Source organism: Peromyscus eremicus, chromosome 1, assembly GCF_949786415.1.
Source record: "Peromyscus eremicus chromosome 1, PerEre_H2_v1, whole genome shotgun sequence".
Taxonomy (NCBI): Eukaryota; Metazoa; Chordata; class Mammalia; order Rodentia; family Cricetidae; genus Peromyscus; species Peromyscus eremicus.
Window position 1 is genome coordinate 116,903,317 of NC_081416.1, and position 13,722 is coordinate 116,917,038.

Consider the following 13,722-nt stretch of genomic DNA (forward strand, 5'->3'; position numbering starts at 1 on the left):
ATTCATTGATTTACCCATATTTTAGTATCTCCAGAAAACTCAACCTGATGTTTTCTTGTAGTCTGTCTGTGCCTTTATCATGTCTGTGTGTGTGTGTGTGTTCATTCATGCATGTGCATATCAGGGCACACATGTGGAGATCAGAGGACAACTGCATGAGTCATCTCTCTTTCTACCTTGGGGGTCTTGGCATTGAACTCAGGTCACCAGGTTTGCTGGCCATCTCACTGACCCAGGTATGGATGGCTTAAAAGGAAAAATTTTACTTTTGTAATAAAAACATGCGTTAATTTAAAAGTGTAGCCTTAGCTTGAGGGAAGGGTGGGCATAGGTAGCAGGAGGGTAGTGTTTGAGGTGGGGACAGCTCTAGTATGGGTCCATTCTTGCTCAGCCTGTCCAGTGATGAGAATACAGATTTGACACAGAGACAGGGAGCAAGCAGGGTATCTACAGCCAGACAGGAATAATGTAGATGGATGGATGACCCAGCAACAGCTTTAAAAAATCCTCCAAAGGAAGGAGTCCCTCCCACAGAGACATTCCCTCCAGGGCCTTTGTCTGAGTACACTCAGAGCATGCTGCAGAAGGCTGGGACCAGACATTCCCTGGGTTAACAGCACTGTCTTAACTGGCTCAGACTGCCAGGATCAGTTCCAGGTTGGGGTGTTTCCTATTACCTGCTTGCTTTTCCTTGCAACAAGAGAGAGAATAGGCAAATGGAATGTTGTCAGCCAGCCTGGTAGAGGTGGAAGCAGCTTTGGCCCTTATGAGAAAGGAGACATTAGGAAAAGATTGATATGGGAGGAAACATTGGGAAAGAGGAAATGACAGAAGCTCAGAAAGTTGAATTTTGTTGCTGTAGCTGGTAGAGATGGGGAGGGAGGGGGTCATTGAGATAGGTTCTTCATCCTGGGTAGCACCTCTGAAGAAAGCACAGCAGTTAAAGGTGTCAGTGGTGTTCATAGCTTGCCAGCCCTCACCCTGAGGAATCCTGAAAAGACAAATACGGACAGATGATGTGAGCTCCTGAGTATTGACTACTGATTGAGCATAATGATAATTCTGAGATTGTTTCTCTTAAATTGTGATTTTTCAGATACTACTTTGGGAGTGTTTCTTCTGTCTGATCCTTTTGTTGCAAGAGGGAAAGGAAGAGCTGGGCCCTTGTGTCCACTTGTGGTTAATATCTATCCTTTTGGTGTATAAGGGAGCCTGGGTAAAATGGATTATCTAGATCTCCCTCTGATATGTGAGTTGTGAGCCAGGCCCTGTGAGCCGTACCTGGAACTGCTTGATAAATTCCACCCACCCACCCACCCCACCCCACCCCACCCCCACCAAAGTTGTCCCCTTTTTCCTGTGATAAGCTGCTCCAGACAATCCCAGAGCACCAGGTGTTGTTCCCAAGGGTCCAAATATACAGTGTTTTTCTGATGGTTATCCCATTCCTCAGTAGTAAACACTGCTGTGTCAAGGTGCTGCTCAGGGGCCACTTGGAGGGAGCACATAGATCGTATTTATTTACTTATTTTTGTTAGCAGGATTGGGAAGCTTCATGTTGGGCTGCAAAGCCAGGGCTTGAGCCAGCAGCTGGAGAGAGTCCAGGACTAGAGCGGTTGGGGATTTGAGGTGGAGAGCAGAGGGAGAGGGAGTGGCAGGAGGGCAGAGCAGTGCAAGCAAGCAGTCCACATTGCTTTGCCTTTAGCTTTGCTGTCAGCAGAGCAGACTTCAGTGTGCCAGAGGGCCACCTGGCTACCATTGCCAAGACTGGAGGGGGAGGGCTCTGCCTCACAACCCTGACTTAACCATACTGCACCAGACTATTCCAAGTAGCTCCCTGCTATCTTCCCTTGGAGGCAAGTCTCCTCCCAGTCGTCCTCTCCTGCTCCTCCCCCGTTCTGTGAGAGATGATGCGGTTCTCTATCGCTAGGCTCTGCCGGGCTGATGTCACTGGCAGCGGGAAGCATCAGCAGCCCGATCACATGCTACCTAGTCTGTAATGCAGATGGGATAGGGGTGTGTGTGGGGAGGGGGCTATATGGCAACTATTCTTGTCTGAACGCCCCCAAAAGTACAGAGGCAGCAGCTGCAGCATCCAGCCAGCTTGGATGTCTTGCCCCTGAACCTGGAGGAAACTATTATTGGTGGTATTTATTGTTGATAGTATTGAGGGGAACAACCCTTAACTCTAGGGGTTTGTTTTGCTGTTCTCCTTTCCAAAACAGACTTCCAGGACTCTGAAGAAACAGTTACAAGCAGGATGCTTTTCCCCACCTCTGCGCAAGAATCTCCCCGTGGCCTCCCAGATGCAAATGGCTTGTGCCTTGGCCTGCAATCACTCCGACTGACTGGCTGGGACCGACCCTGGAGCACTCAGGACTCAGACTCCTCAGCCCAGAGCAGCACACAGTCGGGTGAGTGCAAGAGAATAAGGTGACTAGCTGGGGGAGGGGGCAGTGGGGTGGTGAGCTAAGATACCAAAGCAACAGTTGTTCTATTCCCCTTTGCATCACTCCCCCTATATACGTGCAACACAGAGCTGTTTTGCAAGTGATGGTAGCTGTGAGTGTTGCAAGACAGATAGATGGTTGCTGGTAAAGGCAGATACGGCTTTTCTAACTTGCCCTGACAAATTCCCTGGAGTTATTAGTCTACACCTGAGGTGGCCCTGACAAGGGTCCCTAAGGTTACAACCTTTTGCAGATATGATCCGTCTAAGCCCCTGGTGCCCAGGCCTGTCTTGGAGATGATGAAGCAAAACACTTTTAGGTGGGGGAGGGGACTTAAGGGACTGATGGCTGGATGACCAGATTCTGTTCAGTGGTTTTAAAACTAGAGAGCTATATGTGAAGGTTGGGTAGCCCTGAGTCATAGCGAAGAAGATTAACTGAGCAATTTTATTTGAATTAACATTACGATTGCATTAACATTAGTTTAAGAGCCTCAGTCCTGGAAAGGGGCTGGCTGGGAGAGGAGGGTAAGATAACTCTCAGATTCAGAGAGAAGGAGGTGGTCCTCTCCTCTCCTTCCAGCCTGTCTTGTCTGTTTGTTGAAGGTAACTAATCGATGAGGGGCCACTCCCCTTTAGATCCCTTGTCTTTTTGGTGTAGGATTAATGGGAACAAATTATAGGGAATTCTTGACATACCTTTGAACTGCTTCTACTCAGACCTTCCTATTAAATGTCTATTCCCTTCTTGTGGTATTTGGGGGAATATTGGCCAGATGAAAACCTTATGATTGTCCAGGAAGAACTGTGAACTTAAATGCTACAGTATTACTCAAAATCAATGTATTTTACTTTATATAAGTTGTGTTATAACACAAAAGTATTAGCAGATTCTGTAGGAAAAGGGAAAATGGGGACTGGGTACCTGTAGCCATTTTGCTGTTGTTGCTAATAGTGGAGTACACTGAGCCCGCTGTCCTTTCAGATAACCCCCTAGTCTAGGACCAGCAATCCTGACAGCAAGGTAGTACTCTGTGTTGATTTCTGGCCTCCACCCTATTTGGTGCAGGTGTTTTTTGTTTGTTTGGTTTGGGGTTTTTTTTTGTTGTTGTTGTTTTAGAATGCTTTGCAGAGTCTGGGACTCTTAGTGTCTGTTAGACATTTCAATGCCTATTTGTTTTGGTAACTGCATTGGGGAAGAGGAAGGTGGGTTTTTTTTTTATTATTATTATTTTTATTTTTTTGAGTGGCTTGTGGGTAGGGCCTCTTGAAGGTAAAATTATCTTGAGCGATACCTGCCTTTTATCTAACTCCAGCTTTTTTGGAATGGTTGATAACTACTCTGTTCCCTAGGCCAGGAAATGTGTCACTATTGGATGTCCTTTGCTTTGGAGGCCACAGTGCATTCTTTTATCTGTTCTTTAAAACAAGCCTTGCCCTTCCTTTACTCCCACAGGATCTGAGCAAAAGAAGAGCTCACACAGGAGATGAGTACCTATGTGTGGTCATCAGTGTCTGATTTGTGCTGGCATCAGATTGGGGTGTGGCCCGTCTTTGGCTCTCGTTTCTCTTAGCTACAAAGTTAGCTTCTGAAATACAGCTTTAGGCCCATAGAAATTTAGATGTGTCCATCTTGAGACTTGGAGAGCGTGCTGTAGCAGCTAAACAGTACGGTGATTGTCTGTTCAGGAATGACCTGGGCAATGTAGCAGGACCTTGTCTAATGAAGTTGGGTCTAGGCATAATTCTGTCAGCTTCCCTACCCTCTGAAAAACCTGATCTTACAGCTATTGGTCTGAAAAGGGGAATATTTTTCTTTACTTTCCGTCTCAAGCACTCTAGTGATAAATATTGCATGATTTTGTGGATCAGGGAAGGAATGCAGTCTGAACTTCTGAATTTGTAAAGACCTGAGACTGGCCCCAGTGCAATGATCTGCCTGTGAGGGCAAGATTAGCATGGGTATCTCATGGTTTCTGGGGGTAAAAGACACACCCATCCCTCATCTCCATGCTGTATTTGCCTTTAGGAGCTGTGGTGGTAGCCTTCCCCTTTTCCTGAGCTTTGTGCCTTTGTGGGAAGCCCATATGAGGGTGCAGTCTCCTAGAGTAGGATGGAGCCCTCCCACCAGCCAGCTGCAGTGGCAGATCGTGCACCCTTGCCAGTAACGCAGGAACACTCAGCCCACACCCCAGTGCCCACACTGCCTTTCCATCTGAAAACCAGCTCACTCAGTTCCTTGAGGAAGGGAGGAGATAGTTCGATAGCTTCAGAAAATCGGAGTTAATACTTGCAAGCAGCCTGGTATCTTATTGTCTCTGTGTGGAACCTGGGTGCAAGCTTATTGCTTAGACTCTGCTCGGTGATATTTTCTCCAATAAGTTGTAGCCTGACAACTTACTATCTTTACCACTTTTAAGTATTTGACAGTGCATTGGGCGAGGTTGGAGAGTAGGGCTCTTGATGGAAAACCTTGACTATAAATTCACTTAGTAGACATTAAACACCAGCTATATGCCAGGAACTGTTTTGGGCACTGAAGGTGCATCAGTGAATAGGATAAAATCATTGCCATTAAGAATCTCTAGGGCTGATCAATTTGCTCAGCAGGTAAAGGCGCGTGCCACCAGCCTGACAACTTGAGCTTGACCCCTGGGACCCACATGGTAGAAGAAGAGAGACAACTCCCTGAAGTTGTTTTCTGACCTACACCACATGTATACGTGGACACACACAAAGGAAATAAATGGAATTTGATTTTTTTAAAAGAAAATCACCATGACTATCAAAGGAAAAGTCTTTGAACAGAATATCATGGCTGTAGAAGCTTCCTCAGTATCCTGGGATAGAGGATGGAGTGACAAATATCTGCCTTATATCAAATTTTTTATGCTGAGCATATCACATGCTTGCACAGATGATGAAAAAGACTCACAGAGGTTGCAAAGTACCCAAAGTGACATACCTGTTGTCAGGCTCGGCATCCCAAACCTGGTGTCTTCTGTTCCTGTTCTAAAACTCTTGTTCTTCCTGTTAAACCCCTTTCTTGTGACCAGAACCTTAATATGTTAGACAAGAAGACATGGGTAACCTCATGTAGCACAGGGGCTATGTAGCCAGAGGTGATGTGCTCCCTTGATGAAATCTCTTAAAGTGAGGGCACTCAGCAGACAGTTCCCACTTGCTTTCCACCTTTGGTCTCAGTTCATCAGCTTAACCACCCGCTGGATTTGTCTTTCTGCCTTTCCCCTATGACTCTTCTGTGTGCAGCATTACTCAGCAGGGGAGTGAAGGGACTTTTTGAATCTACCTGAGGGACTTGGAAAAAAGGACTCTTAATGACCATTTTGTGCAGAAGCCCAGTGGGCAAGTGAGATGTTCAGCTAAGGATGCCAGAGGACATGTCCTGTCTATTCTAATTCCCTTTTAGAAGTCTCATGGGATTAACCTGTTCACTCTCTTTGATTTCTATCTTTGGTTTTTGTCCTGTTAACCAGTTCAATGGAGTATTCCCTGTGTCGTGTCATTTGCAGACCTCCCCAGTGACCCACAGGTTCACTCATCCTGGGATAACACAATGTCTTTGGCATCTTTCTCTGCTCTCCTAACCTTTTTCAAACTGTTTATGAGGCAGCGTTCAAAGTAGGGTTAGGCTTCTATGTGGAATATGGACTTCTTTGCACATCTGCTTCAACTCACTACAAGCAGCCTCAGAACCAACGGTACACACAGGAAAGACGACTTCCAGTACACAGCTGTGTCTTAGGCTAGAAATAATGGCTCCTAGTCTAGATTATCTCTGTGACTACTCTTACTAGATTAAAAGCATTTGATGATGGTGTCCTGGGCCTAATCCCACTTCAGCTGTGAGCTTGAGCTGAGAGGTGTGTCTTGCAAACTACATCCAGTGCCAGTCCCTGCTGCTGTTGCCAGTGCTGCCATCAGATCTGGGCACCTTTAGACACTTGGAGAGGGAGGCTTCAGAAAATTCCAACAATGACTCAGCTGAAAATCCAGGGACCTGGCATGGAGAGAAGGGTGAAAGTAGAGAAAGTTAAAAATCAGTCTAAAAATATTACTGCTGATTTAGTCTCTTGTACTCTAAAATGGCATTAATGAGCTGGAACCTTTTGCCAGGATGGGCTGTAATGGGACAGTCAGGTCACCTGAGGGCATCTGACTTTGGGTCACAGTTTCCAGAACCTTGGCTCATTCTATAGCCTGAAAGAGATCTCAAACCATCTTAATTCAGATTTTCCCCTGTTGTTGACATTGAATCTTATCCATTTGCTTTATCAGCTGTGCGTTTTCCTCTATATGTATTTGTGTATACACATTCTTTGTAACCATTAAAAATAAAAGTGAGTATATCTAGATTTGTCTATATTAAAACAGTAATGAACTTTGAGTGGTTTAAAACAAATATATTCACTTATTAAACTATTGTTTTTATATTCTAAATTTGTCCTTTGCCCAGTGATACAGTAATGTCTTTTTGTGTGTGTGTGACCTTATCCTTTAATGACTGAGCCATCTCTCCAGCCCTAGAAATGTCTTTTGTAGCAACTGTGTTGCCTTTTTTAAAACATGTATCCACCTGAAGCAGTAGGCCTTAGCTCCTTTTGTTTCTGTTCTTTGTGAGCTTTTACAACATGCAGCTAGTTCTGGCCATCACTTTCCTAAAAGTATTGTATTACATGTCATTCTTTTTATATTCCTTATTGTTCATGGTACTATGTTTCTCTGCCTCTCTGATTGTCCCTCTACTCCCAAGTGGTGTCTAAGGTGCATTTTAGTGAGTTCTGACAATGGCTATAACTAAGTTTTGAGACCTCTCCTTTAGGTCCCCTGCACTTTCTGATAGGTGAGATTGCTCATCTGTGGTTGATGATCTTAAATGATTTGAACAAAAGGGAGGTGTGCCAAGAACATGAAAAAAGGGAGACATGAGGTCCTGACAATGCTTTATAATGTAGCTAGTGAATTATACACTTCAGAAGATGGAGCTTGGAGTCAGAAATAATCAGAGTTGGCTCTGCTACTGCATGCACATGGCAAACCTCAAAACTATTTTCTTTGTTAGAATTTAGGAAAAGATTCCTATCTACCCAGAGTACTTCTGACATGCGTTTGATGTTTAGTACATGGAGGAGTTGCTATTAGTAGGAACTTGACTGAACTTTGTCCAGATCATAAAATAGATGACTGACCATCTCTTGAGAAAGTGGAGTTCACTAGTGTGGGTTGTTATGCCATTTTCTATTTAGATAGGCTTGTTGCCATAGGGGAGGATTTTGGTGTTGGTGTTGGTGTTGTTTGAGACAGGGTCTCACTATGTAGCTTTGACTGGCTTAGAGCTTGCTTGTAGACAAGGCTGTCCTGGAACGCAGAGAGATCTGCTTGCCTGGCCCCCATGTACTAGGATTAAAGGAGTAGGCCACCAAGCCAGGCCTCATAGTAGAAGATTTCTGTAGATACAGTTCCTGTTGATATGTTAATTTGCAAGAGCCTCAAGATACTAACGGTTTGTATATCAACTGAAGTAGATAGAATTTGTTGCTGGTAAAACGTGAATATAAACTGGAGTGAATGAGTAAAGTCACCTATCGTGGCTACCATGTTGATTTTTGGCTCTCTCCAATCTATTTAAAAAAACAAAAATAGGGCTGGAGAGATGGCTCAGAAGTTAAGAGCACTGCTTGCTCTTCCAAAGGTCCTGAGTTCAATTCCCAGCAACCACATGGTGGCTCACAACCATCTGTAATGAGATCTGGCGCCCTCTTCTGGCCTGCAGGGATATGTGCAGACAGAACACTGTATACATAATAAATAAATAAAATCTTTAAAAAAAAAAAAAACACTTTGGGTAAAAGGCATAGTTCCCGTAGCCCATTCTTATCCTTCTTAGTGTCCCTAGATATGATCCCATTAGTCTAGTCATTCTCTCTCTCGGGCATTTTTTTTATTATTTTTATTCTTACGTGCATTGGTATTTTTTCCTGTATGTATGTCTGTGTGAAGGTGTCAGATCCCCTGGAACTGGAGTTACAGAGAGTTGTGAGCTGCCATGTGGGTCCTCGGAATTGAACCTGGGTCCTCTGGGAGAGCAGTCAATGCTCAGTGCTCTTAACTGCTGAGTTATCTCTCCAGCCCTGCTTTTTCTTTTTTTTTTCTTTTTTTCTTTTTTTTTTTTTTTTTGCATATTGCTTTGTGCTATGTGATGATGCAAAAACACAAGTCTCACCTCAAAGGAAATAGAAGTATTTTATTTTAGAGCCCAGTATGAATGACCGTGGCCTGGGAATGCAAATTCAGGTTACCCAAAATACCATGTTCAAATGGGGTAACATTTTGATGAAATTTTTATAGCAACAAAACAAAAGACAGTCATATATTAAGGCACTTTAAAAATACACCAGTGATAGCCAGTTGTAGTGATATATGCCTTTAATCCGAGCACTTGGGAGTCAGACAGGAAGATCACTAGTTTGAGGTCAGCCTGGTATATTTAGAGAGTTTCAGGCCAGCCAGTGCTACATGGTATGAGACCCTGTCTCGAATAAATAAATAAGCAAATAAACAAACTAATTGAAATGCTAGGAGACAGATGACAGCAAGGCCAGGAATTTCTGCTATAGACTTTAGATGTCATCTGATGACATTCTTAGCCTTTGGGGATAGTGGAAGCTAAGGGGCTTTTTTATACAGCCCTGAAAGATTTCTCTTAAGATTGTGTGTGTGTGTGTGTGTGTGTGTGTGTGTGTGTGTGTGTGTGTGATATCCAATGGGTTCCATTTGGATAGTTTACAGAATATGGGCACCTTGGTTTACCAGTGGTTCCATTGCTGAAGAAAATGTCACTCCTCTTTCAGCTGCACATAAATCCTTAGGGGAGGGGTGGATCTGAAGCTTTCAAGGTGCTGTTTTGCCAAGTGGAGCCTAGTTATCTTCTCAGCCTCACCTACCTCAGCATCATTCCTCTTTTCCTCCCTATCTACTTGCAAGTACTTCCCCATCTCAGAGTCTTTCAATACCAGGAGAACCAAAATTTTTATCATCGTAATTTGCTCTTTTATGACTTTTTAAATTTTCCTTTATTTTATGTGTGCATTTTTCCTGCTTCCATGTCTGTGTATTAATTACATGCATGCCTGGTGTCCACAGAGGTCAGAAGAAGGCATCAGATACCCTGGAGCTGGAGTTGCAGATGGTTGTGAGCTACCATATGGGTGCTGGGAACTGAACCTGGGTCCTCTGCAAGAACAGCCAGTACTTTTAACTGCCAGATGTAACACGAGTCTTAAAAGGCCTTATTAAATTTAAAAAAAAAAAAAAAGGCAGAGCCAGATATTGGGATAGAAGCTGAAAGATCAGAGAAACAGCATAAGCCAGCCATTTTTTTATTAAGAAAGTTTTTTCATTCATTTTACATACCAGTCAAAGATCCCCCTCTTCCCTCCTCCCCATTATGATCCTGATGCACTTGCTCATGGAATCCCTCCTCTCTCTGTCCTACTGGACTCCTGGAGCTCTGCCTGGTGTTTGGCTGTGGATCTCTGCATCTGCCTCTATCAGTCCCTGGAAAAAAGTTCTGTGATGACAGGGTATTCACTGATCTGATCACTGGGGCAAGCCAGTTCAATTCAGGCACTCTCTCCACTATTTCTAGTAGTCCAAGCTGGGGTCATCCTTGGGGATTCCTGGCACCTTCCCTAGTACTGGGTATCTCTCTATCCGCATGATATCTCCCTCCATCATGGTATCTCTTTCATTGCTTTCCCACTCCCTCCTTGTTTCAGCTAAACCATTCCATTCCCTTATGTTCTCATCCCCTATCCCCTACGCTCCATTGCCCATCCCTTATCCCCAGTTTACTCATGGAGATCTCATCTATTTCCCCTTCCCAGGGCAATCCATGCATCCCTCTTTAGGTCTTCCTTGTTAGCTAGCTTCTCTGGAGTTGTGGGTTGTTGTCTGGTTATCCTTTGTTTTACTTCTAGTATCTACTTATAAGTGGATACATACCGTATTTGTCCTACATACCGTATTTGTCCTTCTGAGCCTGGGTTACCTCACTCAGGATGATATTTTCTAGTTCCATCCATTTACCTACAAATTTCATGATGTCATTGTTTTTCTCTGCAGAGTAGTACTCCCATTGTGTATATGTACCACATTTTCTTGATCCATTCTTCAGTTGTGGGGCATCTAGGTTGTTTCCAGCTTCTTGCTATTACAAATAATCCAGCCACATTCTTAACCTCTACGAAATCCTCAGCCTCAAGAGCACGAGTTCCTGTTTCCTCACGCCTTATATATCTTTTTGTGTCCTGCCATATTACTTCCTGGAATGAAAGGTGTGTGTCCTTCCCAAGCAAAGACATGGGATTTCAAGTGCTGGGATTAAAGGTGTGTGCCACCACTGCCTGGTTCTGTTTCCAGTGTAGCCTTGAACTCACAGAGATCAGGATGGATCTCTGCCTCCGGAGTGATAAGATTAAGAGTGTATGCCACCACTGCCTGACCTCTATGTCTAATCTAGTGGCTGGTTCTGCCCTCTGATCCCCAGATAAGTTTATTAGAGTACACAATATATTGGGGTACACAGTATATCACCATAGCCAGTCATCTTCCCAACCCCTCCTTTTTTTTTTTTTTTTTGTTACCTCATTGTTGACTACCCTAAGCTTGTTTTTGTAAAATGTGAAGAAGGAAGTGGCCCTCTAGGGCAGCAGTTCTCAACCTCTGTGTTACAACCCCTTTGGGGGTTAAACAACCCTTTCACAGGGGTCACCTGAGACCACCAGAAAACACAGATATTTCCATTACAATTCATAACAGTAGCAAAATTACAGTTATGAAGTAGCAACAAAATTAATTTTATGGTTGGGGGTCACCACAACATGAGGACCTGTTTTAAAGGGCCGCAGCATTAGGAAGGCTGAGAACCACTGCTCTAGGGAATTGATACTATTTCAATAACTGGTGGAAAGAATGATCTGTAAGTTTAACAATACTGTTTTTCCAGGCTTTGCAAGACTGGAGAAAAAGCTAAAATCTGCTTGTCTCTTGCCATTTTGAAGCATAGACTCAGGAGCTTGGATTATTTTCAATTATTTTAGACAGGGATTTGATAATACAGGGATTACTTGAGAAATTTATCAAGGATTTTTTTGTGATAGGTGTCAGAATCTAAGCATTTTGAGACATTTAGTTCCAGTATGCAGTTAAGTGCTAGTACTTGAAAACTACTTTGAAAGGCCTAGAGTAAAAGAATGTTTCCTTGAAAAGCAAAATAATAAACTAACTCCTTTGTGGATTTATGTTTGGCTCCCTGAGCACCATAGATGCTACACATCCTAAAATAAAAAAGACTGACTACAGACTGGTGAGATGTCTCAGTGGGTAAAGGCACTTGCCACCTAAGCCCGGTGTCCTGAAATCGATCCTTGGAATCCACATAAAAGTGGAAGGAGAGGACCAACTCCACAAAGTTGTTCTTAGATATCATGGCATATGTACCCACACATGCATCATACACACGCATACACTACCATTCGCCACATCATGACATGTGCACGCACACGTACATCACACACACACACAACCATTCGCCACATCATGCCATGTGTACCCACACATGCATCATACACATGCATACACTACCATTCGCCACATCATGGCATGTGCACGCACACATACATCACATATACACACACACACTACCAATAACAGTAACAACAGTAGTATTAAAAGACTGATTGTGCCTGGTATTGGTTAAGGTGTGAAGGGACTTGTCATTGCTGATGGGATTTTAAATTTAAACATTTTTACCACTATAGAATAATAATTGGATAAATACATCTACAATATTGCCTACATTTAGGAAATAAAAGGCTAAGAATACACACCCTTACTATGTCTCTATCTGGGCAAAAACAAAAGTCATATGCTTAAGGATAATGAGCTGGCCCAATCTCATGATAATAGCTGTTTTGAACCTTGTGTGTATGTTCTGTCACAAATGACAGTTGTCTAGTACCCCCAAGTGATGGCTTTGATTCCAGACTTGGAGAGGTTTATTCCTGCCAGTTGGAGGTCTGGGAAGAAACCAACTCTCGATGGCCTGTTTTCACTTGATTGCTGGTCAGAGCTGAAGTAGGGAGTAGTTATACTCACTATTTATTGAGCACTTATGTTATTTGGGTTCATCTTGAGAGATGGATGATGCATTGATTTGAGTGAGATACCCCCATAAGTCTCTGGTATTTGAGTTGGTTTTGAATACCCTGATTTGGCCGCTTGGGGAGGATTAGGATGTGCGACCTTGCTGGAGGAAGTATGTCACTTGGGTGGGCTTTGAAGTTTCCAAAGACTGAATTCATTTAGTTCTCCACCTGTTGCTTGTGATTGGAGGTCTCGGTTGCTGCTCTAGTTGTCTGTTGCGTGCTCCCTCTGCTCTGTCATGTAGACTCACTAAGATGTAGTCTTTATTCTTCAGATGACTAAAATGTCCAATTAAAGCTTCTATTTTAACATTGATGAGTCCAAAGTTCATAGTGAAGCCCTTTTATTCTTTGTCCTTGTGGATGAAGGATGTACTTCTCTCAGATCCCTCATTGCTTTTCCTTCCTTTCTCTTTTTCTCCTCCCTCCCCCTCTCCTCCCTCTCTCCCCTCCCCCCTCCCTTTCTTTCTTTCTCTTTTTGAGACAGTATCCCAGGCTGTCCTAGAGCTTACAGGTGTGTTGTACCACATCAGGCTTTTATTCTTTCTGGTGTTAGGTGTTTATTTATTGTGTGTTGGAGATTTTTGCTGAGTACTTTTCATCTGCTGTCTGATTATTGAACCCGGCGAGCAGTGTAGTGAAATAGTTGGTATTTTACCCAAGATGCCAGTGAGAAGATAGAAGCCTCCAGGTGAGCTTCTCATAGTTAGAACCATCTGAAGGAAGTTTCAGACCAGAGTTTTCATATCAGATTTGTTTCCTCAGATAGTGAAATTTATGAAATCATTCTGCTTCCATCCTAAATATTTGAAATTTGAGGCGGCATAGAAAATTTGTTCGTGTTAGAAGTTTTCAGAAGAGAACTTCTCAGATGAGACATGCTTATGCTGTATTAGTCTGTGGTGTGTTGCATGCAGTTCTGTGTTTTAGCAAAATGTTACTAGAAAAGTGGGAATCTAATAAACACACTGCTAGCCAGTAAAGGAATATGGTTTTGACTTCCTAATTGTACTGTGGGTGTATCCAGACATTAACAGCAGCTGTAAC

General features: G+C 43.3%; 1 protein-coding gene across 2 annotated transcripts in view; it reads left to right on the forward strand.

Annotated features, from left to right (window-relative positions):
• Cpeb1 (cytoplasmic polyadenylation element binding protein 1) overlaps positions 1–13,722 on the forward strand; it is a 98,283-nt gene that overhangs the window by 69,049 nt on the left and 15,512 nt on the right. For both annotated transcript variants that reach the window (XM_059272256.1, XM_059272266.1), the window contains exon 3: positions 2,226–2,414. In XM_059272256.1, the coding sequence (XP_059128239.1) occupies positions 2,226–2,414 (189 nt within the window). The remainder of the gene's footprint in view (positions 1–2,225; positions 2,415–13,722) is intronic.